General features: G+C 40.8%; 2 protein-coding genes across 4 annotated transcripts in view; one reads left to right on the forward strand and one right to left on the reverse strand.

The window, feature by feature from the left end:
* Positions 1 to 15,063, forward strand: LOC110988377 (organic solute transporter subunit alpha-like). Of its 3 annotated transcripts, none has more exons than XM_022251812.2 (8): positions 1 to 1,734; positions 2,442 to 2,520; positions 3,860 to 4,020; positions 6,842 to 6,915; positions 7,643 to 7,786; positions 9,469 to 9,580; positions 10,428 to 10,680; positions 12,604 to 15,063. In XM_022251812.2, exons 2-8 carry the CDS (start codon positions 2,448 to 2,450, stop codon positions 12,798 to 12,800), a joined length of 1,014 nt encoding a protein of 337 aa, XP_022107504.2. In that variant the 5' UTR covers positions 1 to 1,734; positions 2,442 to 2,447; the 3' UTR covers positions 12,801 to 15,063. The 3 variants fall into 3 exon arrangements, with proteins under 3 accessions (XP_022107504.2, XP_022107503.2, XP_022107505.2); XM_022251811.2 differs by having other exon boundaries at positions 1 to 1,674; XM_022251813.2 differs by having other exon boundaries at positions 1 to 1,646.
* The window catches only part of LOC110988368 (serine racemase-like), a 27,809-nt gene continuing 14,793 nt past the window's right edge, over positions 13,540 to 26,555 (reverse strand). Inside the window, exons 5-13 of the mRNA XM_022251796.2 lie at positions 24,443 to 24,664; positions 23,077 to 23,118; positions 21,413 to 21,579; positions 20,679 to 20,763; positions 20,232 to 20,358; positions 19,763 to 19,813; positions 19,224 to 19,351; positions 18,393 to 18,443; positions 13,540 to 17,183 (exon numbers count right to left, since the gene is read on the reverse strand). Of these exons, the coding sequence (XP_022107488.2) occupies positions 17,028 to 17,183; positions 18,393 to 18,443; positions 19,224 to 19,351; positions 19,763 to 19,813; positions 20,232 to 20,358; positions 20,679 to 20,763; positions 21,413 to 21,579; positions 23,077 to 23,118; positions 24,443 to 24,664 (1,029 nt within the window). The 3' untranslated portion in view covers positions 13,540 to 17,027. The remainder of the gene's footprint in view (positions 17,184 to 18,392; positions 18,444 to 19,223; positions 19,352 to 19,762; positions 19,814 to 20,231; positions 20,359 to 20,678; positions 20,764 to 21,412; positions 21,580 to 23,076; positions 23,119 to 24,442; positions 24,665 to 26,555) is intronic.

Genomic DNA, 26,555 nt, shown 5'->3' on the forward strand with positions numbered 1-26,555 from the left:
CTTTGTACAGAATGTAATGCGTGTATTGCATGCTTTTAAATGTATTTTGAGGCTAATCGTGACAACCTGCATTAAGCAGTGTGGAGACAGCTTGGTTTGTTCATAAAGGGAGGACAAGAAATGGTTGCTTGTCAATTCTTATCTCTAATGGCATTTTTCAAATAACGGATGCAGCTTGAGATATTCAATGCTTTGCCAGGATGTGCGTGCCAGACACCAATCCATGTGCAAACTCCAAATTTGGCAAATTCCAAACTTACAAAAATGAAATCATTATCTTCTAATTGTAAATTGTCTTTTACTTAAGGAACATTTCAGATACTTTTTCTGCGGAGTGTTACATTGAAGAAACATTGAAGAAGCTAGGGCTGTTCCGAAGAACTGAATATTCGATCGATTGTCAAATATTTGAATATATTATTTTTCATATTTGAATAAAACATTCATGAAAAGGGAGAATTTTCCTTTCCTTTTCATGAATTTTGCATTCGAATATTCAAATTCGAAAAAGGGAATATTTTCTTTTATTTTGAATGAGAAAAATTGCACTATGGAAGCCTTTTTCAAGCAGATTCAAATGAAAAGTGTGTGAAATCTTGCAACAATTTGAAAAGTAAATTATTCATTAAATACCACTCACCACTAGTGCTCACCACTAGTCTTCACCAAAATTGTACAAAGTGAAACAAAGGTTGCATGTGACCATTTGTGTTCTAAGCATTGGTGAATTGTAGCAGTTGTTGATACCTTTTATTTATTGCCAAACGGCAGTATTTCATGGTACTTCATGTCTGCTCATCATTGTCATCAGAAGGTGTTGACGTGGGAAAGTATGAACCGCAGTTTTCAAAACATTAGTAACGGGAAATGGGATTGAAGTTTTATGAAAAATAAACAGTCTTGATCAGGGATTGACAGCTTCACTTTAGTATGACCAAATTGGTCAAGGACCTTTCTAAATACTTCTGAAGCCCAAGGAGGTTTGTTACAATAGATCTGGTCACCCCTTCCCTTTAGAAATTGTAGAATTGGATTACTAATGCTTATTCAGTGAGCCATCCAAAGGCAGCAGTGGGTTCAGATTTAAAAGGTGAGGTTTGAAGTTCTGGTAGGTTGTGTTGCAATCGGATAGATTTACTACAAGCACAAATATAGTTCCCAGTTCCCTTATCAGAAGCAGGTAGCTTTCTGTCTACAGTAAAGTTACACCTTAGTTGAACATCACTGCTATCACAGGGGGCAAAAATAGAAATGATATTTGACTTTGAACTGGATTAATGATTAATTAAATCTTGGTGTCATTGTAGTGCAAATCGGTTATCAGCGGCGCAAGCTGTAGCTCTGGGATTAATCTGCTCTTCAAATACAATCAAGGGGTCGAAGGTAGCAGTGTCTTTGCAGCACCCACAAGGCCCGTATGTAATGTAGGGTATTGGAATGATCTCTTGGCCAACTTTGTCTGCCTCGTTCCCCGCCGGTCCTCTCTGAAGATTACAGAAGCTTTGGTATTATTTGCATGGTTCGGTGGTGGTCCAAGTTTTTGAGTCAGATAAGAATAAATGTTTCTCACCTTTGTAACCGTAGTTCTATTTATAGTTTCTTAGTGTCTTTGTACATGCAGTCTGGATGTGAACCGAATAGTGCAGGTATTTTGACACAAGAATTTTCTGTGTGGTGAGTCGTAATGTGATATTTCCTGTCAAACATACAACTAGGTAAAAGTTTCCGTTAAGGGTGAGTTAGTACTCATATTATGACCTGTATGAAGAACTGGTAAATTGCATTGGCCAAGTACAGTACCCTCGGAATTGATAAAACTATTTCCCAACTAGATACATGTATTTATATCTTTACCTCTGAAGCTAATCTTCTGAGATTTTGTATCAACTCTAATTAATGCTATCAGAAACTAGACAATACGAAGTTTCATCTTTTAATTGCAAAAACTAGCATTTACATGTAATTAGATTTTAAAATCTTGCTTTAAATGTCACAATTATTCTTAACACTCTCTACAAAAGGATATGCTGTGCAAGTTTCACATCTGTCAGCAGTTTGCATAATTTTCTTCAAGTTTTCAATTATAAGACCATCTGATCTCAACAGATTCATTGTATTACAGCAAACGGAAAAAAAAAAACCACTTCTAAACGAATTCAGACACCTCATGCTTAGCTCCTGAACAAGATACTCTGCTGTCCCGTACACAAATTATGTTGTTGGTTAAGGCATGAATTTGTGCCGTTAGTAATAATATTGTTTATTCTTATTCAGTGGTTTGGTAATGGGTCATGTTTTGGGTTTTGGATTTGTCTTCTACAGCTGCACATTTTCCCATATTTTTCATGTTCTGTCACCCTTGTTTGGTCAAAATAGACTGTAATGTTTGTGGCATATGGCTTCTTTGTTGTTCTGAAACACTTTCCTTCTTCTCTTGTCAGTCTAAGATGAGCGTGATGGCTGAAAACCAGACATCACAATGTCTCCCGAAGGATCGGTCAGTGGTGGAAATGATCAATGGTAAGCACATGCAAAATCCGTTTCTGTCTTGGATTTCCTCTTTGTTTTGTGTGGCTCCAGTGAAGGGATATTGCAATATTCAGCACAGTTCCTACCAGAACTGGAGAAAGGTCATGTTTTGTTTGTGAGTGTTACAAAATTAAGGCAGTTTGTCAATATAAGAATGTCATTTTATATACTTGTGATACCTGATGTGAAACCATGGGGTTTTTACTGCCAAAATTAGGAGGCAAGGAACACAAAAATTGTTCATCAGATTTTCGAAACGAACCCAAGAAAAGTCTGAAGTGATTATAAGTTCAGTATTGATTTTCAGTGGGAACCTTTACTAACTTGGATTACAAAAAATTCAATAGAGGCACGCTTCAATGAACATCTTCAACTTTTGCAGTGGGATAGCAAATTGTTGACGCATGATATTATGAGGTACACGTACATGCATTAGAACCTGTAGATTTCCTTTTAGATAAGTGAAGATAATTCCAAACTTTCACTTTGCCCTTTCTGCACATTCTCTTTCCATTAGAACAAAATAATTGTCAATTGTAGAAAAGAATGAAAGCAAAAAGATAATAAGGTAATATTTGCATAGTAATTTACAGTAAGCAAAACACCTCCAAGGTTGGTAGATCTGAAAGTGCTTCACTTTCTGACAGCTTCTTTTTCCTTGGATCTTTAAGGTACGGTCCATCATTTGTCATTTATGCATAATGTTTATTGAGGCAACAAACATGCTCAAAATCTAAAGAAGGCTGCTTTACAACTAACCTATTGACATTTGGGCTGAGCGAATTTAGAGAAAAATATTTCAGGATATCAAAATCAAATGTTTAAAGTCGCGTTTCGAATTGCGCAAATTCAGCATCCAGGACATGCTCTCATTCAGTCGATTGCAGCTACATGATGCTACGCACTGGACCAACAACTCAATCATTGGACCTCTGAATCATGTTAACACTTGCATTGCTGGTTTGCCAAATTAACAACCAACTACTGATGGAAAAGATTTGTCCAAAGATGCATCTTTGGACAAATCTTTGGAAATGGCTATCTTTCATTGCTTTTTGCAGAATGACAGCTTGACGACAAAGAGTATTTCACAGGGAGCATTGTCCCACAGCTGGATCGAAGCCTTAATCTTAATCTCTAACCTTTATCTAAGCTTTTGAAAATGAAAACTTTTTATAATGCTGTTCAGTAAATGAACAACATTAACCAAAACCTGTGCAACAAAGATAAAGTGATGTCAGATTTTTTTATGATAGCCCTTTCTCATGGAGAGTGGTTTGTCTCTTGAATATTGTTTTAATGGTGCACATTTCTTCTGCCTGTTTTGTAGTGATATTTGATGACACCATGCTGACCAGTGTCTTCTGGATAATGACGTTCATCACCATGGTCCTTTTCTTTGCGTTCATTGAAAACGTCAACTTCCTGTTCAACAGGATTCCCAACAAGGACCGGATGATTCGAATCATGTGGATCCTCGGCATCTATCCAGTAAGCCCATTGATCGTACTCTCGGGAGCAACAGTTTGGGGATTTCAACTAGGGTGTCGTTGAATCTGCTCAATCCTGTGGTGTGGTTTCCCTGACATGCCTGATGTCTTTTCTTTTTTTCTGAGAGGGCATCCTGGGGTGCATGAACAGTCATAATGGAATGTTAAAAAGTTTTAAAAAGTTAAAAGTATGCTAAAGATGATTTAACAACTCTTCAAGTGTGAGAATGGCATGGAAATCCACTCTTTGCAAGAACAAGAGATGGCGTGCTTGTACATAGCAGTGATGGTGCTTCAGTGGTAACTCACCTCATGCGTGCACTGGTTTCTGTGTGTTTGCTGCTGGTGTAAGAAGTGAAAATGGTCGGTCTTAAAGTCACAGTCCAAAAAAGCCTGGTTCCAAAATGAAAGGCACGATTCACTGAAGAGCAGAATCAATATGCACTCCTCTCAAATAGGGATGTGCCGAATAACCGAATATTCGATCGGTTATTGAATATTCAAATATTATTTTCCAAATTTGAATATTCAAATGCAAAATTCATGAAAAGGAAGGGAAAATTGTCTTTTGCTTTAAATGAGAAAAATTGCACTTGGAGGCTTGTTTCAAGCAGATTCAAATGAAAAGTGACAGAAAACGATTCAAAAAGTAATTTATTCATTAAACAATTTGAAAGGAATAGAAATTCTCAACAGGGCAAGAAGTATTGTTCATCTCTTAAATCTTGCTAAATAGTGGCTGGAGATACTCCTACATTTGAGAGGCTATTATATTGATCATAATGTACAATTGTGTGTGTTATTGCAACTGATTTTGTACAAGGTTTGTTCACCAATCTGTTGGTCGGTACAAACAAATATTCGGATATTCGATCGAATTGAAGGTTGCATATTCGAATAGTGAATTAGTCGAATTGACTCAGCTCAATTCTCAAATAAAGCAAAATTGATTGATTTTTTTACTCCCCAAAAGAAAAGACTTTTAAGTCAAGCTCAGAAGAAAACTGGACAACTGACAAAAAAATGAAATGGTATTCTACACAGTAGATGAGATAGACAAAGCAAATTTGAAGAAACCTATGTGAACCAAGAAAAAACCCAACCAACACGGTGCCAATGGCAGATTACTCGGAAAAAAATGCTGTTCTGCAGAGCCCAGTATCCAAGTGCTTTAGCAGACTGAGCCCGCTGAGGCAGGGTCAGGCTGAGAGGAAAATTGGTAGATGTTGCCTCCTTACTGCCTGTGTGCTTAATAAACTGTCTGGTACATACATTGTACAACCCCTGAGGTAAAAATATTCCTTTGTGTTAAGGGGGGGTGACTGTAAAGTAAACAGGACAATCTTGCTATCCTATGTGACTTGGAGGAGCTTTGCCAAAGTGGGTTTGCGAAGAGCAATAAGATACACCAGGAGGACTAATTATATAGCAATCCTGAGAAGGAGGTTGAGATAAATTCGTCACCATTACACTGGCTGCACTGAGCACATATTTGTGACCAGTGAGTCTGTGCGGTATTTCAGAAAGGCTTTTGTCTTTCTAGAACAAAGCGCACGCATGAATCAGTGTATTGCCGCGTTGATAGGTCATACTTATCTGTCTTGGCTGTTCCCGAGTGGCCTTGTGCTGGCATACGCTGTTGGAATACCAAACTGGCTTATTTCTGTTAGACTGTATGGTCTTTGCTTGTGAGCCAGATGGGGAAATTTGCGAGCAGCCTTCCCCTTCTTTGCTAGTGAAGGAGTGCATCAAACCAGCTACAGTAGATCATAAATATTGAAGTTTGCCCCTGGGTCTCACATGTGCCAGGGTGCCATTTTTTTTCCCTCAACAAGTTGGAGTTATGTGCGTTTACCTTTTGTCACTCATTGCCAGCGTTGATCAGAGCGTACCATAGTAAGTTTTGCCCATGTTCCCACAATGCATGCCTGCCGTCATCACACTGAGCGTTATTACACAGTGTGCAGTGTAATAATGGCTTTAGATGGTGTGATGGACTATGCAAGCAGTGCTGAAGAGTACCGAAGCGAAGACATCACACTCACAATTCTGTGAGTAGCAGGCATTTGCACAGGAACCGTACTCCATTCGTTTGCACTACACTTCCCGGTTCAAATGACGTCATTCGTCAGTCCTCTATGTGTGCTTAACGTTGGGGGAAAAAGAGTTTTTTAAAATGGAAAACGTGCTTGTTTACATGCTTGTGACATTGCATTTACTCAAGTAGTTTTGCAAATCTGTAGTATATTCTCATGGGCACCGTGCACATGTAGCCATCAGCAGTATTGATGTTACCCGATAAAAGCTTCATTATTTGATACAAATGAGAGTATACAATGTATTTCAGCTCTATCAGAGCAGATTAAGCACAGTGAAGGTACAGTCCGTCATTTGCAGTTATCTTAGAAATAACTGTTTAAATTATTGCTGAAAAGCATACTTGGTTTCAAAACGGTTGTAGGAATAAACTCGCTATGATATTATTTCTCTTAAAGCTTTCATTTTGACGAAAATGTATAAAAAAGGCCATGAGAAGTGTTGATACAATACATGTGTTGCATGTGGGGTTACTGTTATTCATTATCAAATCCTAGAAAATTTTTTTCTTCCAAATAGTAGGACTATTCACTGGGCTGAAACTTAGAGGGTTTGCTCTTAAGCACCCTTCTCTAGATTTCGAGTAATTTTGTTGCCTCAAAAGGATCAAAGTACACAAATGACAAATGATGGGCTTTACCTTCAATGCTTGTGAGTTGTTACCAGAAGTAGTTAATGGCTAGAGTCTGAATTGTTCTCCATGGTCTGACTCCCTGTCTCTACAGGTCTTTGCCTTAACTTCCATCTTCTCTCTCTACTTCCCACGCTCATCCGTCTTCTGTAATCTCACTGCAACATGGTAAGTTACTGTATGAATTGGTAAAACAGGATGTGAAGCCAGAAGGATGAGAGAAAATACAGTTCTATGCTCAATTGAATACAAACTTAAACGATAAAATGTATCTAAGGTAATCAAAACAGAAAACCAGACATAGATTGTTTGTGACCTGCTCTGTGGAGATGAGTTGTAAGATCATTTTTGCCGTATTTTTGTTTGTTTGCATTAGAAGAGCAAGCTTAGATTTTCAATCTGATATATCAACCATTCTGGTATCCTGATGAAAATGGACATCTTGCGGGCAAAAAATGTTGATGGTTTCCATTGATTTTCAGATGCAAAGTTCTTTTTAAGACCTGTTACCCAAAAGTGGCTCTGGCGACTTGTGGCTCAAATTGACAGAGTGGTCCAAATTTGATTTGTCATTTGGCATACCGCTGGGATTGCCCACAGAAGGCTGTCAACTTATCTCCGGTGGGATCCTATGAGAAACCTGTAGGAAGAAGACTACGAAGAAATGTTCAGTTGAAGTACAAGGAAAATTAATCTTCAGGGGAAACCAACAGCTTCAGATAGGGACTGAAAACCCAATCCCCATACCAGATTTGAACCCAGGCTGTAGACATGAATGGTTGAATGGTGAGGAGAGTACATGTACCACTCTCCCAGCCCAACTCCCTAGAATCTTTAACAGTCTTAATCCTTTCAACTACAATTTTGTTGGAATGCCTTGTGATTCCCTGCTCAGTTACTACGCCCTGGGTGTGTACTTCTTCATCGGGCTCATCGTTTTCTACTTTGGTGGCTACGAGCACGCCATCCTCAAAATTGCCGACACCCAGGTGCCCATCATTCCCTTCTGCGGCAAGAGAGTGAGCATCAAACTAACAGAGTAAGACTTTCTGAGGACATTCTTTGTCTGGCCACCCTGAACACAGTAGTGTATTTGCGTCATACATCTAGTACTCGCAGATATCTGGGGGGGTCAAACATGGTCACACACATCAGCCTATGCCATACATGCGGCATGTGTGAGTAATCCATGTGCCAACCTTATGTACTTAATATAGACCCATGAACAAAAGAGGTCCACATCATGCCGGCTGTACTCTGTGGAATTTCATTTCAAGCATTTTGGGGTGAGGGTACCTCAATCAAGGGAACCATCAATAGATAGCCATCTTAACCACTTGCTGCCGGGTTTAATTTGAAGTTGCAGGACAAGTTCCTGGAGGATTTTCAAGATTTTCCATTTTCAAAATTCTTCAAAAATCCATAACTTCATTTGCTGGACCATTTACACCCACACGAATGACTGTCTGGTGGCTACTCTAAGCAGATGGACAACATCTATTGATGCTGGAGTATTTCAGCCAGGCCTGCCGCCTTGTAAAAAGAGCCCAGATTGTGCGGTGTTGGGTAATTTCCTTTGTTCCCGAAATTGACTCAGTGCATTGCTGGCGTCTTTTCAAATGCGGCCAGATTAGCGTGCAGCGGTATTGTACGTGCTTTTATCCCCGGTGACAATCCGCTCGCACTGAATGCCACAAATAGTGGCATACTGTTTCAAAACAGTGACAGATTACCTCCACTAATGCCAATTGAAAAAATGCTGGTGATTCCCAGCAGCTCCGTCTTTTGTTCCGAGTACGGTCTTTTGTTACAAGGCCCAGCTCCTTTGTCTGATTTCTGGCACCCCATGCGTACAAGCCCAAGGTGCCCAGTTTTGGAAACCGCAGAGGCAAGTGGTTAAAAGAGTGTTTTTCACCAACTTTTCTTAACTTTTTGAAAACAAAGGAATGTCCACACTAAGGACAAGGCCAGATCCAGGGGTTTTTTTTTTGGAGGGGGGGGGCAAAACAGGTAGGCAGTGTCCCTGGTGCCCGTGTGCATTATCTGATCATACCAGTCACAATTAAACAGCTGCTCAGACATGTCAGAAACAGTTTCCTGAACAAAATGTCTCTGCCCATACAAAACAACCTCCATTTAAACATTTAATGTTTTCACTCTGATTGATTAAAAAAATCCTCATGGGGGAGGGCCCTTGTTTCGCCCCCCCATCTGCCCTTGACTAGTGAGGTAAGGTAAACAGGTGTAGCATGACCACACTGTATATCTGAGCATAGCAGATTGCCAAGACAGTGATGTAATTGGCATATTAGTTGTGACAACTACAAACCTGTAATAATTATTGTGGGAGCAAATTTGTTACTGGGACATATGTTTGTCCCCATAACTTGAATTTCGTAATGACAGAAATTGTCTAATCAACGAGGAGCCACTCGGGATTTGTTCGCACATGCAGTATACCAAAGTTGTTATATCTGCAATGTCTTATTTTTGTTGCGTAGGCCTTGTTCACATCTAAGAGTACCCTTTACTCATTATTGGCACCCAGTAATTGGGGATATGCACACATGTACCAAGGTGTAATACTGAAAAGCGCAGTCCAAAGCTGCATTGTCAAAGAATTTTACTTGGTGTGATTCCGTTTGTTGATGACAGTGTTTCCTTCCTATGGTTATTTTATCCTTTTTTCCACTCTTCTTGTTCCATTTACCCCTCTCATAGATGGGCTTTCCTGCGTCTACGCTTCTGCCTCATTCAGTTTGCAATGTTCCGGGCTCTGATGATGTTCATTGAGAATGTGCTGTTTGTCAACGGAACTTACCATTTGAGCAAAGTAAATCTGGAATGGAAGGCATTTTTCTGTTTCATAGCTCGGTATATGTCTGTCAGCTAAATGATCATGTTTCTACGTGCTTGATAGGCATCTAACACAAATAGGACGGATATTGCATTGGGTTTGTTAGAACTCTCCCTGTGATGTGACATGTACATGTAAACAGACTGAGTGCTATCACAAATTTCAGTTCTGTGAGCATATAGCTCTGCTTATCTGAATTCAACACCTGCCAAACCACGGTATGGCTAGCTTTTAGTGACATGAACCCATAGGCGTAAATCCCGCGGGGGATTCCTCACACTTTTTGAGGGGGGGTGAGTTATTGAATCATCCCCTCCCCCACATTTTTGTGCTGAGCAAGAAATTAAAATGGATTGTGAAGAATTTTTCAGACTTCCGACGACTAAAATGCATTCAGTATCACTCAAAAAGCAAATTTATCGTCCTCCCATAGCAAAGGGTGCCGTGTCATTTACCAAAAATAAAGCCAGCAGTCGGTAAATTACTCAGACTCTACTGATGTGCTGAGCACTATACCGAAAATCTTTTTTTTTTTAATTGTGGTAAACAGAACTTATGACTCACTTTGCCATGGAAGGATACCATGATTATTGATGTTTGATGCCCACTGAAGGTCACATGACTTAGCTGGCGCATTCAGTATATTTAATATTCCAAAGGCGCAATGTCTAAAAGGAAATGAGTCCACGGTCATTTGGGGACAGCAATACACAACATGTGACAGTTTTCCCTATCAGTGCAGCCACACGCCGACAGGCATGCATGTTTTCTCCATTGACCTGGCCTGTTTTGAAATACTGCACTGGCTGATTATTTACCACAGATGACGACAGAGAATGGCTCCATCGTCATCTACATCCTGGTCCTGATCTCGGGGGGCGTCTACATGTGCGCCTTGTACATCCTCCACAACGCCTCTAAGCCCCTCCTCAAGGGCTTCTACCTGACACCCAAGTGCCTGCTGCTGTTTGCCGGCTTCCTGATCAGCGACGTCCAGATGATCATCATCGGACTGTTGACGACTAACGGCGCCATCAAGTGTGTCTTGCCGTTTGATGGGCCCAACAGAGCTAACGGTGAGCAATGTGCAGTTTCAAGAAGGCTCGTCCGAATACTTTCAATTCTTAAAAGGATTTAAATTTTAAAAGGGAAAAAAGTTCCTAATTGTTCTGAAGCAGTGATAATCACATGAATTTTAGATTGTTGCATTGTTTAAGTCATTGTCATGACTTGCATGAGACTTGTACCTCCTTTCAGGAGGTAAAAATTACCCCTTTCTATCTGCAAAATGACACGACTTGTCTAACAAGGTGAGAAAAGTTTCAGGCAGAATACAACTTGGTTTGGCATGGACTGAAGGTTAGAAACTGTTTCGCTGCAGTCATTTGTCTACAGTTATAGCTGCTGAACAGCCAATATGGATGCCACTCAACTATATGGCGGAGTCTAGCCGTAGTATGTTCACTCCAAAAACAATGACAGGCCAATAAGCCTTTTACTTTAAGCCTTAACTTTGACCCAAATCTGGTACACTGAGTTCTTTAAATTCATGTGAACATAACTCTAATTCTTCTCACTATTGTTGCTATACCTCGTCATTCGGGGCAAGCTTTTGCTTAGTTACATAAGAGACGCCTTGCAACAATACACTGTTCTCAATGGATAAGAAGGGTACAAAGGAACCAGTTCATTCCAGAGATGGTGGTTGCTATGCGAAAGCTAGTCTTGACCCAAGACGTCAGTGATCGATAGTTGTTTTATTTCTGTTGAAGAGCGCCCTCGCACACCTAGATTTTACTTACTCTCACTAATGTCTTGGGAATCTTGCAGGAATGGGGTAGTGGCAGTTGTATGCAAATGTCCGATCTTCTTAAATATTTATAGCCTTGGTATTATAATTATGTACATGTATTTCGAAGTTCGAAAAACATGGCGGCTTCACGCAAGCAAGTATGATGTCGATAGTGTCTGGCTTGTGGGAAGGGATTAGTGACATGTAAGACGTATTTTTCACTCCATACTAGACATGAAATTGCCACTCGTCTAAAAAATATCGTTGGGGACTACAGTTGTGCTGCATCGCGTCACGTTTGCGATGTTTGTGGCAGAAAAATCGGGAAAACAAAATCGTTGTCTGATATCACACAATAAATACGTTCTCGTTTTTTGCAACTCACAATGAGCATGCTGGGCCTGATGAGGCCAGATTACTCACACAAGCGACACCTAACCCTACACGTTCAGCAAGAAAATGACAACCAACTTGTTGTCCGGGTACTCCGTCCTTGAAGGTTAAGGTCTATATGGTCTCTAAGGACGCTTTAGTTAGCTGGGGAGGGCATACTGACTGTACATGATTATGGGTCACCAAGAACAGCATCCTCTGTCATATCCTAGGCCTAACCTAGTCTGAGTATCACCCGTTCTACTCCGTGCTAACTCTGTACGAACGTCTGTGTTGTCGTGTCTGTGTTGACGGAACTGCAGACAGCCATGATGCATTTGACCATGCTATGGTGTATTATTGAGGTCATCAAAATTTATGCATGCAATTTAGCGAGTGCTGATTGGTTCCCTTGGAAAGCCAAGGGAAAAATAAAGAACAAGTTAAAACGCTGCTGCAAGATTCCCAAGACGTTAGTGCGAGCTGGCGCACAGTCTAATTGTGAGTCGTTAGGGGGCGCACTATGCACGGTGTCTGCTATCAAGCACTAACGTCTTGAAACCAAGACTATGCGAAAGCTTGCCCCGAATCACGAGGTACATAGCAACAGTGTCTTTAGTCTGGGGAATTCAAATCGTTATGTTTATGTGCAGTCAGATAACTCAGTGCACCAGATTTTATTCAAATTTAACTCGCAAATGGCTTATCACATTAGCTAGTACAAACCTTCTGTTACTAGAGACTTTCAGAGTATACGAGAATGTTTCGCAGATTTGTCTGCCAATTTCAGCCACGAGTGGCACTTTTCAACCCGTGTTTTGTTTGGATGGCCCAGGTTGGTACAGTCTAGTGCAGATCGTGGAGTGCGCCCTCATTTCCCCCGTCGTCATGATGTTCTTCCGGACCCGAAAGGGCAACGTGGTGAGCATGGTGGACATGGTGAAGAAAGTGACAGCGGCCCAAAAGAAAAAGCCAACACTGAAGAGGGGCCCCAGCAAGACATCGTTGTACAACACGTACGCCAATCTGTAGGCAGTGGGCAGACAAGCCATCCAATCATCAGCAGTGACCGCAGCTAAGAAAAGCTTGGTGCTTCGCTTCCCTGGTGTACATGCCTGTTTTCAGTTATCAAGCAATTAAGTAGCAGAAAAGAAGTGCACATTTTCTTGAAATGACAAAAAGGTCGAATGGGCCTGGTAGATTGTTGTTACGGGCAGCACTTTAAACAAAAAACGGAAACCTTCAATTCCACTATTTTATGCTTGAGTGTAGAATGCTATTTCTGAGTTTGCATGTGTGTACAGGTCAATTCTAAACATTCCACTATCTCAAGTATTACCAAGTAAGATCAAGCTTTTGTTATACATGCAAGTCTTCCCTTCCAATAATTGTTTTTTTCCATAAAACAGTGTAGCTTTACGTTCAAAGATAACATTGGTGCATAGCCAGTAATTCGTTGGCATCACTGTATATTTTCCATGAGCCTGTGAAGCATCTGTCTAGTCACAGAGTGTCCACTACAGACCTTTTTGTTTGGTTGGTACCAAAAGTTGAGAGTAATTTCATTAGCTGAATCTCAAAACGCTCTTGCCCCCACACCCCCATTTAATTTATGCACCTTTTGTCATGAATGAGGCCTTCATGGATTGGTTTCATTCCGGTTTGAAGCTCTGTACATAGCTCTAACTGAAATATCATTTCATATGCAAAGGTTTGAACTCTTTTTTGAACAATTTAATTGGCAAAAATGGGCACAGTGATTAAAAAAAACTTGCCACATTTCTCGCATTTGCTTTTATTAAATGATTTCATCATTCTGTACATTTATACAAATGAGATAGATATAAGATGATCACAAAGACGGAAACAGCGCACTTCTCACCTTGTTTACATTGTTCAAGTGTTGGCATGGATGTGACCTAGGGTTCCTCCCAGTGGTAAAAGATGTATCAGAAAATGAGATAAGAAATTAAAGACTTCAAATTTACTTCCATCATGTCTACCTGGTTTTCCTCCCGTGAAAGCCTGTATTTGTACAAGTTCATTTGGTCATTTTGATGTTCCACTATTGGTTACTTGCACTTGTTCTATACTCTGGAGTAGTACCTCAATTATGCTGGTCTCTTCAAATATTTGTAATCTCTTAACCCCTTCGCGCCGGTAATTCCTTTGACTGTGACTGCTGGGCTGTGGTATGCCCTGAATGGAGGGCTTTGTCCATCAGCAGGCCCCTTGAACCAGCAGCTGCATGGTGAATAGACTGTGTGGTATGTACTAATCCTCACACAAAGCCGTGGCTCTTGCTGTCTCCCAGAGCGAAGGGGTTAATATGTCAACTTCATATGATATAAAATTTAACGTACATGTATATGGATTCCAGCAGACTGATCCATTTGGCCCCACCCCATGGTCTTTCAACCAATCACGACTGCGATTTATGTCCAGTACATGTACACCTGCATGTGACCGTGGAGCCATCAAACACAAGGCGTTAGAACGAAGTCCTACAGACCGTAATCTGATTAACCACTCCGGTCGGCTCCATAGACAAGGCGCGGTTACCAGCCCCAGTGTTGAAGACCCTAGACGTTCTTTGTACACAGTGATTGCCACCACCAGGTTAGTTGGTAACCCACAGACTCGCTGTGTTTTGCTGTGGCATACTGGAGTAAATAAATGGTGGAAAAGATTGCACGAAGAAGATGCGCAGTTCTCCTCAGTAGCCGTCAGGAGTCGGCGAGTAATCTCCGCAGATGTGCTCGAAAATTCCAAATCAGCGGTGGTTATGTGGCACAAGTCGGTCGTTTTTAAAGTCAGTTGTGACATTTTGACCCTTTTGATATCTGTATGTGCTGTTTCTTTGTGTTTAATAGCTCCATGATGTGACCAAGCAATGCCACACACTGCATCAGAGAGAAACATGTGGTAACGTTGGGCAGGGCCAAGTAGATTAGTCTGTTACGGCTCTTCTCACCTACATGCAGTGCCTAAATTATAACAGTACTACATGCATATGGGGACCAGACCACTGAAATATGCAAATGTACATAAACCGATTAATGTGATTGGTAGGCTGCAAAACCATGTGCCTTGCATCACAAAGAGCCTGAAGATGGCATCTTTGCATGGCACCAGAATATATTTCTCTATTAAATATACTTATCTGTTTGCAAGAACAACACACCCTTGAGCCTGGGTGGAGATCAAACAATGTAGGAAGATGTATTTAAATTTTCTTCAAATTAATGAGCTTTGAAATAAACCTGGCCAGAAATGACTCACAGGTTGCAAACGATTTACTTGATAGTTTGGCTCCCCTTTTTGAAAACTGTGTTCACATGGTAATATTTTTCTGTTTATTTTCCCCAATTATGATTTTTTTCCGCAGTTTACATGAAAGTCTTGGTAGTTTAAATGCTCTGTTGTATTTGCTTTGTCACTTCTTTATTACAAATAACCACCTTAATAGGCACTGAATTTCACTTTTCATACAAGTTACTTTCCAAAAACCATTTTTCACTGACCCCAAATGCCTGCATGGGACTCTAGAACTCTTTGAGCCTCATGTCAGCTTTTCTTCAAAATCAAATTTATAAACAAGAAATCCAGTTAAATCACTTTGGAAGACAGTTCACTTGCTGAAAACCAAGCAGGATTGACAATAAGATGAATAATATGGAGCTATAAAAGTTTAAAGAACCTGTCTACAGATCTCCTTGGAAGACAGTTCATTCACTGACAATGAAGTAAGATTGACAACAATAAGATGAATGATGTGGGGGCTTAAGAACCTACTCCGGTCCTCAAGACTCCATGTACGACCAGTAGGTGGCATCTGCAGTTTTCATCTGAATGTGTGCAATCCCAGACGCCATCACATGTCTGCGTTGTTTTAACCACTTCCTGCCGGGGACTCCAGAATTGGAGACATATGCTTTATATGTGTGGCCGGGGTCTCCGAACTCGGACAAAGGAAACAGGGCGCTGTAACAAAAGACCGTACTCCAAACAAAAGACCAGGTTGCTGGGCATTATCGACATTTTTCACTCTCAAAAGTGGTGATAATCCAGCCTTGTTTTGAAACCGTATACCAGGGTTTGGGGGCATTGAGAGCAAGCGGATTACCACCAGGGACAAAAGCGCTCCACCACTGCAGCGATGAGCCACACAGCACCGCTGCATGCTAATCTGGCCCCTATTGAAAAGAGGTCAGCAGTGCACTGAGCCAGGTTCTTGAACAAAAGAAAGTTACATAACACCGCACAATCTGGGCTCTTTTTACAAGGCTGCAGGCCTGGCTGAAATACTCGGGTGTCAATGAAGGTCACCTGTCAACTTAGAGTAGTGCTTAAAGATTACTTCGTGCAGCTACAAACGTCCGTTAAATGAAATGATGAATTTTTGAAGCATTTTGAAAACGGAAAAAAATGATAATTATGCCGGCCCAGCACCATCAACATTGAGAAATGCCCCGGCAGGAAAGTGGTTAAGGCAGGTCTTATGCGCAACGTCCACAGCACAGGGAGTAAAAATACATTCACTGTGTACAATGCCGGAATTACTTCCTTTCACAGAAGGTAATATGTGATGTTTTCGATTAACTTGATAGATCAAAACAATCTGGTGATCATACCCTTTGTGAGTTGAATTTAGATAAAATCTGGTACACTGACTTATCTGCACATAAATATAACAATTTAAATTCCCCAGACTAAAGACACTGTTGCTATACCTCCTGATTTGGGGCAAGCTTTTGCATAGCGACCACCATCTCTGGAATGGACTGATCCTTTGTGCCCTTGTTATCCATTGAGAACAGTGTATTGGTGCAAGGCGTCTCTTATGTAACTAAGCAAAAGCTTGGCCCGAATGACGAGGTATAGCAACAGTGGTTTTAGTATGGAGAATCAAATTTTTATGTTCATGTGAATTCAAAGAATGCAGTGTACCAAATTTTATTCTAATTTAACTCACAAAAGGTTTATTTAAATGTTTAAATTTGTAGTTTTCTACGTATACACTTGACACAAAGTGTTGTGAAGCCTTTTCAGAAACCATTGTTTTGACCCGTGACAAATCACTTTTGCAACTCTTGTAAGTTGGAGGCATTGTTTAGACTTGGAGAAATGTAATTTATTTTCTTCAAACCTGTGACACAGGTTCATAACCCTCAATTAGCTATATATGGGTTGCATCCAGAAAGCCACCAATGTCCAATTCTACATGCCTAAGACTGCATCAAGGTGGTGTCGGGAATCTTACTCAGGCTGCACCTGCGGCCAAGGCAGTTTCTCCAGGTCCACATTGCCTCCGCAGAGAATGACTGCCACCTTCTCCATGGCGGGGTCCATCTCTCTCATCCGCTCTGAGAAAAGGGCGGCCACGCCAGTGGCAGCTGCTGGCTCAATTAACAACTGGGGGGTAAACCAGAATAAACCCAGTCACGAGTCATTCTATCGGTGAATAACTGGAGTTGGCAAAAAGTGTAGCAAGAGGCTACTTCGAGGGCTGCCTGTAGTCCAACCACAGGGCACCTGCTCCTGACCAAAGCACAAGTCACCTGAATGGCCCTAGTAGAACCATTGCTTTGAGATCTAACCATTTTAACATATCAGAATTGTCTTGATGTCAGTGACTCCCTCTATACTTGAGAAATGTGCCAGTGGATACCAACAATCGAATGAAGTATTTTCTATGTTTGTGTCCTTGACTAAGCTACTTTGCTTCAATATGATTCTTCCAAAGTTTTAATTACTTCTCGAGGACGATGAATCCCTTGTTGATGGTCCAAACTCAAAGTCAGTGAACCAAGGAATGAGTGTTGGATGGCAGCAGAGGGAAGAGTTTCATGAAAATGACACAGGATGTGATATGCATGCATAATGTGCTCACACATTAAAGGATAACAGAAATTGAAAACATTTAGTTGACGTGAAGTATTTCAAAATAACAATAAATATGTAACCATTCAAAAACATGTTAAATTGAATGTTTATCCTGTTAATTGTGACCCCAAAATGGATAAAAAGATCCTGCGTATCCCAGCCAACAAAAAAAATTGCCTTTTGGCCATTCGCACTCCCAGGCTGATTGGATGACCTCATCGCCAGAACGCCGACATGTACAGTGTACCCGTACATTGCACACAGTACATGCAGTATCGCACACTTGCAATAGACCACGTTGTGTTTGATGTAGCTTGGCCCACAGGCAAACACTGTCTCGGTTCAAAGTAGAAATTAAAAGACGCACTCCTACCATGTAAACGGTCAAAAGGCAATTTTTTGTGGGCGCGGAAACGCAGGAACCTTTATTCACTTTGGGGTCACAATTAATGGGGTAAACATTCAATTTACGATGTTTTTGAAATGCTTACGTATTTACTGTTATTTTGAAATATTTTACGTGAACTAAATGTTTTCAATTTCTGTTACCCTTTAAAAGTTACTTGTTGCATGAGGATAATCGCAATAGACTCACTCCTTTTTTGCGATGGAGTTCAACTCTTACTGGCATCTCTCACATCAAGTTAGCCAGATTAATTGCTTTGAGTACAAATGAAAGCGGCTTATCACAACGTAACTAAAAGACATACAAGCTTGGCAACAAATGGTGATGCTCACCTTCAATCTGGTCCACGCAAATTTCATGGCCGCTACAATATCTTGGTCATTCTACAATCAAAAAAAGAGAAAAACAAGTGAAGGAGTAAGCCGACAGTAAGAAAATTACTCAATAAAATAAAAACAACTTTCCAGTACAACAATCATTTTTAAAGCTGGACTTTCAAAGACAGAATGAAGGGCCTGAAGGGCTCCAGTCAAATGTATGAAGGGTGTTTTTGCCCAATGGAAGAAAAAACAAATGCTGAAATGCTTGCTTGAACTGGGTATACAACCTTCCTTGAACAGTCAAGCCGTTTGGCTTGGTTAGCAGTCATAATAATTTGAAGTTTGCTATGCGTGGCATTCATGAAAATGATCAGGTTTGCATACACACAATAACAAGGAAGTATGAATGAAATCACTTAAAACCAAGAAAATTAATTGAAAGCCTGTTTCAGAAGAAACACTTCTTCCCCTTTGTGTCTTATGTCATGTGGACTCGTGTTATTGTACATGTATTTTAATTTGTACATTTCTTTTGTTGAGTTACCCTTCGGCAGCTGCTGTTGGTTATTCTTTGCAGTGTATACCAAAAATGAAAACAATTAAAAATACTGATGGATTTGCAATGCTGGACAAGGCAGCAGGTTCCATCAGTTTAGAGCTACTGAGAAAAACATCTGTAGACTCCACTGTTTTCAGCATTCCAGAGTTATGAGGGTCCATGCCATATCCAAACGAACATGTCACACGCTGACAGTTCTGAGACTAAACTTTCCTACATGCAGTCCCACAGAGAGCAAACAAGCGTGTGCTTCACTTTGACATGGGGGCCCATTTGTCACTTACCACGGTAAAGACCTCCTTCTCTGCCTTTTCCCTGAGGATGGGGAAAGTCAACTTTCCCAGCTGTTGAGTGCGGATGGCGTCGGCGACTGTCGTAAGCGAGCGTGGTGGGTTGGGCCACAATCTCTTCCCTGGCATCAAGGAAAGACTTGTTCAACAAACATGCAATTGGTGCACCCATGGGTGCAACTCAATGGTCCATCTCATTTGTAAAAGACTGACTTTAAATGGTAAATTGGTCTGTTTACAATATCTTTTAGACATACATGTATATATGCCACCAAAGGAAGGTATCTACTTTCTTAGCTGGACCCTGCACTTAGTTATTAGAATCTAACAGAAAATAATTAGGAGGGATTGAATCAGAATTTCCCTCTGCCCATTTTGACATTTCATTTTTTACATTAGCACCAATGGATATGAAGCTGTGGTCATGTGAATGCAAAAGGACAGAGGTTTCATCGTTGCTTTATCGCTTTCAAAAGTTTGCTTCGGCAGGACATGTCACAATGTGTACATTCACAATCTTTGAGGTAACTCACCATGTCGAAGCGATTTCTCTAGGTCCTTTCCCTCAGGTTCCACACAGAAAACTAAGTTCAAAAAAGCACATGTGAAATGACGACACTTTCCCAGCATAAAACAGCAAATCTGAGGTGATTGCAACAACTGTGTTTGGCATTTGAACCTTGAAGAATCTATACTCAACACATCAAACTTGACACTCGCTGCCTCTGCAGTGACAAAGAGGAACTGAGCCAAAACTTTTGGAGCTGAGAAATGAAATATTGATCAGTGCTACAAAAAAAGGGCCAAAATTAAAAAGACAAACGAAATTGCAGTTTGAACAAACATTCATCACGATTGAGCCTTTTGGGTGACACACTATGCCCTTCTCAGGAGTGTACATGTATGTACATGTACATGTACACCACATGCAACAAACTCAGTTGGAATAAAACAGGTCTTAATGACTTCAAGACGGACATTGCAAGGATAGGCATGTCTTACTTTGGACTTGTTTGTTGCGTCCTTTGACGGCCGTTGCTATACCACTGGCCAGCCCTCCCCCGCTGGTTGGTATGAGAACAGCTTGCACATCAGGGCACTGCTCTAAGAGCTCCAAGCCAATTGTACCCTGACAGACAACAGAAAAGTACTTGTAAGCAACGACAAAACCTTGCCTTTCTTCACGGAATAACAATGCTGGTGTTCCGGGTTAGTCTCCATTTCAATTGATGCCTGATTCATACTCCATGTAGGCCTAGCAGGCCCATACAGCCATGTGTATGCTCACTTATCATGTTTCCCTGTAAAATACTTCTTTGGACCACAGACGTTTAAACTTTGCTCGAGTTCACCACATGTTTCATGCATCAGACAAGTACGTGGGACTCGTCATCAAATTTTTGAAAGGGCCAGGTGAATGAGCAGGGAGCAGATACAAAGTTGGTTTACCTGGCCAGCAATGACATCATAATCATCATAGGGTGATACATAATGATACCCTTCCTCTTCTTGTACTCTGGCACAAGTTTCTGACCTGAAAAAGATCATAAAAGTACTGTAAATAATCATCCAGTACCCACCCAAGGTTCTAATGCTCAGAAACTTCCCAAACTGACTGAAGTGAAGTTACAATAACCATGATTGATTTTGTGTCCAGTTGGCCATGTAGGACTGACGCTGGCATCACCCTATTTACATGTTTAATATACACCCCTACACAATGCTCCTACATTGTGAACTTGGAGATAAAGAACTTGACAGGGGGAGAAAATGTCTACACCAGCATTATTATAACCCGAAGCTAGCATATAGTACTGTTGAACATACAGTGTACATGTACACTTCTGTGCATGTACATGGGCAAGTACAAAATCCATGAGTATCCACACAATAACACAGATTAATACACATGAATGTGAAGGTTTTGAATTTTTGAATACTCCCCTAAAACTTTTGACGCTGGGATACATCTTAAAAATGAACATAACTCGTCAACAAATAGTTTTTTGTCCCTTTATGGGGAGAGGGGCATAGCCGCTTTGCTCCACGCTGGACCTACCAGTCACTACTGTAAAGGTTTCATAATTGACAACAAAGCCATTCCCTTACTGGAGTCTGAATTGACTGATTCAATTTGCACTTGTGTATGCACAGGTGCAAAGAGTCTCAAAGTCTTTACTAACCTTGAAGCCTGGGTGGGCTCACAGAAGATCACGGAAGCTCCATAGTTCATGATGGCCTGAACCTTAACGCCGGGTGTGTTATGGGGGACCACCACCGTGCATTGCGTACCCGTAAGTTGAGCAGCGTAGGCTAATCCTTGGCCATGGTTGCCACTACTGTGTGTCACCTACGTGTATACAATTCCAGAAATTAGGAGTCCAAAAGTGTGACATTTTTGTGTCCCTGTTACATCTGACCTTTGTTATTTGACACCGGAATCACCAGAATTGATTTATTTGTTTGGCAGGTACTTTGCATTAATTCATCACTCTTGGATATTAGGAAATGTGTTTTGAACTTACAAAATCATATGTCAGATGTGACAGGGACACAAGGAAAAAAAGACCCCTGATTTCTGGAATTACCCATATCCACATAACAAGCTCTATGATTTGTGTTTCAGACAGCTGTACTTTTAATCTGAATGCCTTGGGACACAATCAAGGTTCCCACAGAAATCTGAAAACCAAATTCCATGACTTGTCCAGGACCCTACAGGACTAACAGTGGTTTGGCATTATGAAGTGGAAGACTGCTGCAGCCACTACAATGGGCCTTGAGCTGGACCAAAAGAGGGCGCTATTTCCTTAGCAATGGAGGCTCCTTTGGTACTACCTGCGCATCACTGGTTCACAAATGACTAGGAAACGCAAGCGTTGCAGTTGCATCGCTACCGACAAAATGAGTATTCCCAACCAAGGCTGCTCTTTTCAACTGATTACGGGGTGCTTCTGCTCGAGGCAAATAGAATAACCTGTAAATTTATCATTATTCTGTCATCAAATCAAAAGCAGTCTGTCAAAAATGACCCTTGCATATTCTTGATTTCCAAGAATACACCGTATTTTTGTCTAATTTTTCCAGGACTTTTCTGTGACTTTCTAGGACAACATTTTTCAGGATTTTGATAACTCTGGAAGCCCTTACAAAAGCACTTTATTTCTTTGAATTTTTAACTTTTACTGAACCATGAGTTCCCCATATACATGCACTGCAGAACTTGGAATCCATTGAAGGTATTTGTTTTGGCTTTTCCTTAATGTAAATGGTTGCACCAAATTCTGTAGTGTGTCAGAACTACTGTATCTACCCCATGCAAAGAGATGGCATGTTGTTTATATGGCAATGATATCTCTTGATAGGAAATCACTACATGCGCACACAGGTTTGAGGGCACTTGGCCTGGAGTGCATTGGGAGCATGTAACAAATTTCTGTTAGAATGTATGTATGGCTTAGCCAACAGAGCATGGGGGAGGGAGACGGCAAATTTATGACCGAGGAGCACGGACAAATATTTGTCCCCATAACCATCATTCAACATGTGTGTAGTCCCCAAAGCTATGGTGCCAGTATGCATGGTCTTACCCTAACCCCCAAAATGCTTCTAAACCTCTTTTTCTGAGAACGGAAAAATGGCACGAATTACAAGAAAGTTTGTTTGCTCATGGCACAGTAACTTGGTTGTTCTTTCAGAATAAGGCTGTCCTTTTGGAAAGTTTGAAAATATCAAAGTAGTGAATAACACCCTTAACCGATTGCAAGACAGAATCTTTGGGAGAATTTACCGGTAAGTGCATTAAAATAAATCATGTGAAGCTTTCATAAATGTACAATTTACTTACCACACCATTGAAAGGCACACTTCTTTCCCTCAAACACAGAATCTACAGCCAAAAAAAAAAAATGCACAGGTTCTGAGGTAACTTCTGTTCACAAGAAACCACATGTGAAAGTACAGTACATGTACTTGATTACTGGTTCACATGCAAGTTTAAGCACAGTCGTTTGTTAAAGACACTTGGCAAATGCTCAATCAGGGTAAGGGCGGATCCAGAACCATTTTTTTGTGGGGAGGGGGGTTAAAGTTGTTTGTTGGGGGCCACAAATTTTGGAAACACTGGTACAGTACTGAATGTTTATGTGATCTTGTAAGGCTTTCTGAAACAGACTCCATACTGTAGGTACATGTACATGCATTTGGCTATTGCCTATATATGTATGCCAATTTGCTGACTTCAAAGACCTTAGTCCTAGCTCTAGACACCATTTTCAGAGGTGGCCACAGTTAATCATGTGCTGGTCAAATATGCCTGGTACTATCCAGTATGTATTCCATGCACAGGTTACCAGGCAAAATTGATAAATGGTTGACACATGCTTCCTGATGAATCTTGACCATCAGTGTGCAATCCCACAAATGATGTGCCGCTAACCAATGCACATTCATCTGAGAAACATGCAAATATAAAATAAGCCACTAGCGATGGTTGGACAGACTAAAGAGCTGTGAATTCAACAACATAATGCCCCAAAACAACCTAAGTTTGTAGTTTGAAAGTTACATGCTAGTGTGTAAGATATTCAACATGTCTTCACAGCTTAGTTGGTTTTTCCCCACTATCTTTCACAAATTCTCCCTCCTGGGCAGGCATGTACAACAACAAAAGGTTGATGTACAATTAGGTCTGCAGCCCCACCGGCAGACACAACGCTGACTTACAGGTACATGTACTACAGCCAATTTCACAAAACTTGGTACAACTTCACATCATGCGTAAGCCTTCTGCCACATATTTGTATCACAACAGTGGAATGCACTTATGGTCCATTAAGGCTCTCTCAGTCAAACACGTGTTTCATTACCTTCAACAAACACACAACTTTTTTGCACAACTGTAAACCTTATTTAAGATTACCAAATGAAGAGCACTGAATGAACATGAATCATTAATTGTTAATTTCCACTTTGTTTGGCACAACTCATGCTAATGACTGCTGAAGTTATGGGTACTCTACGCCATTATTTGTTGTTTAAATTGCAAACTTACACAATGCAAACTTTCGTAAAATATGCCAGAATTCGCTGCACAACTTTTGCCAAGAAAATGTAGCCTGATTGAAGATAAACCACTCTGTATGGTTTTGTAAAATCGGTGGCTGCACGCCTTCCACCTTCAACCTTAATTGGTGAAAGATTGCGACACTTACAGCATTCAGAGCTCCCCGGATCTTGAAGGAGCCTGTCTTCTGGAATAGCTCAGCCTTGAAGAAGACCTTGCGGCCCGTCAGCTGGTCCACCGTGGCGCTCCTGTGGATGGGAGTCATGTTGATGAAGTTTTTTAGGCGCTGGGCGGCCCTCTTCACCTCCCAAAACGTCATCCTGCGTGCCGAGGGACGACTTACCCTGGGAGGCAGGGTCTTGGCATACTCCTGAAAGTAATGGGAGATTTTGGCCACAACTTTGTGAAACCGAACTCCTACATGGGGCATCCAACAGTGCAATATATGGTACATACACGAATATGTACATGTATACATGTGCATAAATGTATATAGGTCATTCCAGAAATTAGGGGTCCATTTTTTTTCATGTCCCTGTCACAACTGACATATGATGTCATACGTTCAGAACACATTGTCTAATTTCCAAGAGTGGTGAATTAATGCAGATTACCTGCCAAACAAATACCGGTAGTCATGGTAGTAATACATGTAGTTTGAAATCAATTCCAGCAATATTTCCATGTCAAACAACAAAGGTTACATGTAACAGAGACACAAAAATGTCACACTTTTTGGACCCCTAATTTCTGGAATTACCCATATAAGGTACGTATGTACATGAATACACATATACATGTATGTATGTGTACATACATAGTATATGCATATTGGTAATTCTGCATTCCTTCAACACTAGCACAGACTACTATGTGAACTAAAAGTAAGGTGCCCCTGCAGCATATCACAGTGCTTTGAAAAAGGAAATTTGAAATGTGTCTCATTTCATCACCCATTTCAAGAAAGGATAGGCCTGTCAAAAATAACATTTTTTATTTCAAATTTTTTCACCATGTCATGTACCCATATGTGGCTTTAAAATCTGTACTTACTGGAATCGATTTTGACGTACCTGTACATTTACTTAGTATAAGCAAAAATCATTTCGAAACTGAAATAATGTCCGGGGGGAAGCACCTCAATAACTGAATTCAGTGTTTTCAGGAAGAGACGCCAACATGCCTGCCCTTGAAAAAACGTACCAAACGTACCTGCAGAAAGGCATAACAGTGAGTCTTTTGTTCTCGTGAAGGGATGGGCATCTTTGTTACATTCACAGGTGCATATGCATAAACATGGAAAAATACACTGAACTGGGGAGCAGAAGTGTAAAGCGTGGATTTTTGTTTTTATGACGGAACAGACACCTTTACTAATTAATTTGACTTATTACATAACTACCGTTTTCATTCTATTTTCAGGGTTCACACAGAGGTGTACCGGTACCTTTCAAATAATCATGTGGAGGTTTCTTTAGTGCATAAAGATATTTCAGAATCAAAGCTAATTGCAGTTTTAAAACGGGAGAAACTTCTTTTGCGATTATCTCAAAAATGTTTTTCTTCAAAATCCACATGCCTGTCCCCTCGCGAAAAAGGTCACAATTTATAATACACAGTGCAGGCATAACAACTGCTGATAAAAGGTGACTGCCGGTTGATACAGTGCATGCACCACATCAATGTCATGGGGTCTTGAGGTGACATCCCTTTTCGTACACAAGTGATATATGCACAAGTATACCATGCAGCAAGGACCCCTTGCTTTACTACTGTACTGAGTTGTTTGTGGGTCACTGTACTAGTACAAGTCACTTGTTATTAAATGATGAACAAATGCACCAGACGATAGAGATACATGTATCAGTACATACACTCTACTTATTTTATCACAGGCAGGACGAGAATTGAAATAGTAGGCATGGTAGGCCTACATGTATTTATAAGTACATGTACAATTGGGTGTATACATATCCACTGGCCAGTTTTACCCCACTGCTCTGTCTTTTCCTTCTCGGTCACAACATTATCAGATTGTTACACAGGACTCACTGCATGCCCCAGCATACCACTGTGACCTGTGTATGTACAGTAACTTACCCAGGTAATCCACCTTCCTACTGTGTACACACAAACTTAAGGTCATTCAATAGCCCCATGACAATCAATACTGATCTCTTGACTACCAGGCAGACCTATACACGTGTATATACAGTACATGTACATGTACATTGTAAATAGCCCATCAAGTGAGGGCGCCT

This window comes from Acanthaster planci, linkage group LG01 (genome assembly GCF_054643075.1).
Source record: "Acanthaster planci isolate LZ-2023a linkage group LG01, COTS_SCS, whole genome shotgun sequence".
In the NCBI taxonomy this organism is placed as follows: domain Eukaryota; kingdom Metazoa; phylum Echinodermata; class Asteroidea; order Valvatida; family Acanthasteridae; genus Acanthaster; species Acanthaster planci.

Bases quoted from the DNA above. Each gene is read 5' to 3' on its own strand.
- LOC110988377 (XM_022251812.2), top strand. From the start codon at position 2,448: ATGAGCGTGATGGCTGAAAACCAGACATCACAATGTCTCCCGAAGGAT. The intron at 4,021-6,841 runs GTAAGCCCATTG...CTGTCTCTACAG, and splicing joins GGATCCTCGGCATCTATCCA to GTCTTTGCCTTAACTTCCAT. The intron at 6,916-7,642 runs GTAAGTTACTGT...TTCCCTGCTCAG, and splicing joins TGTAATCTCACTGCAACATG to TTACTACGCCCTGGGTGTGT.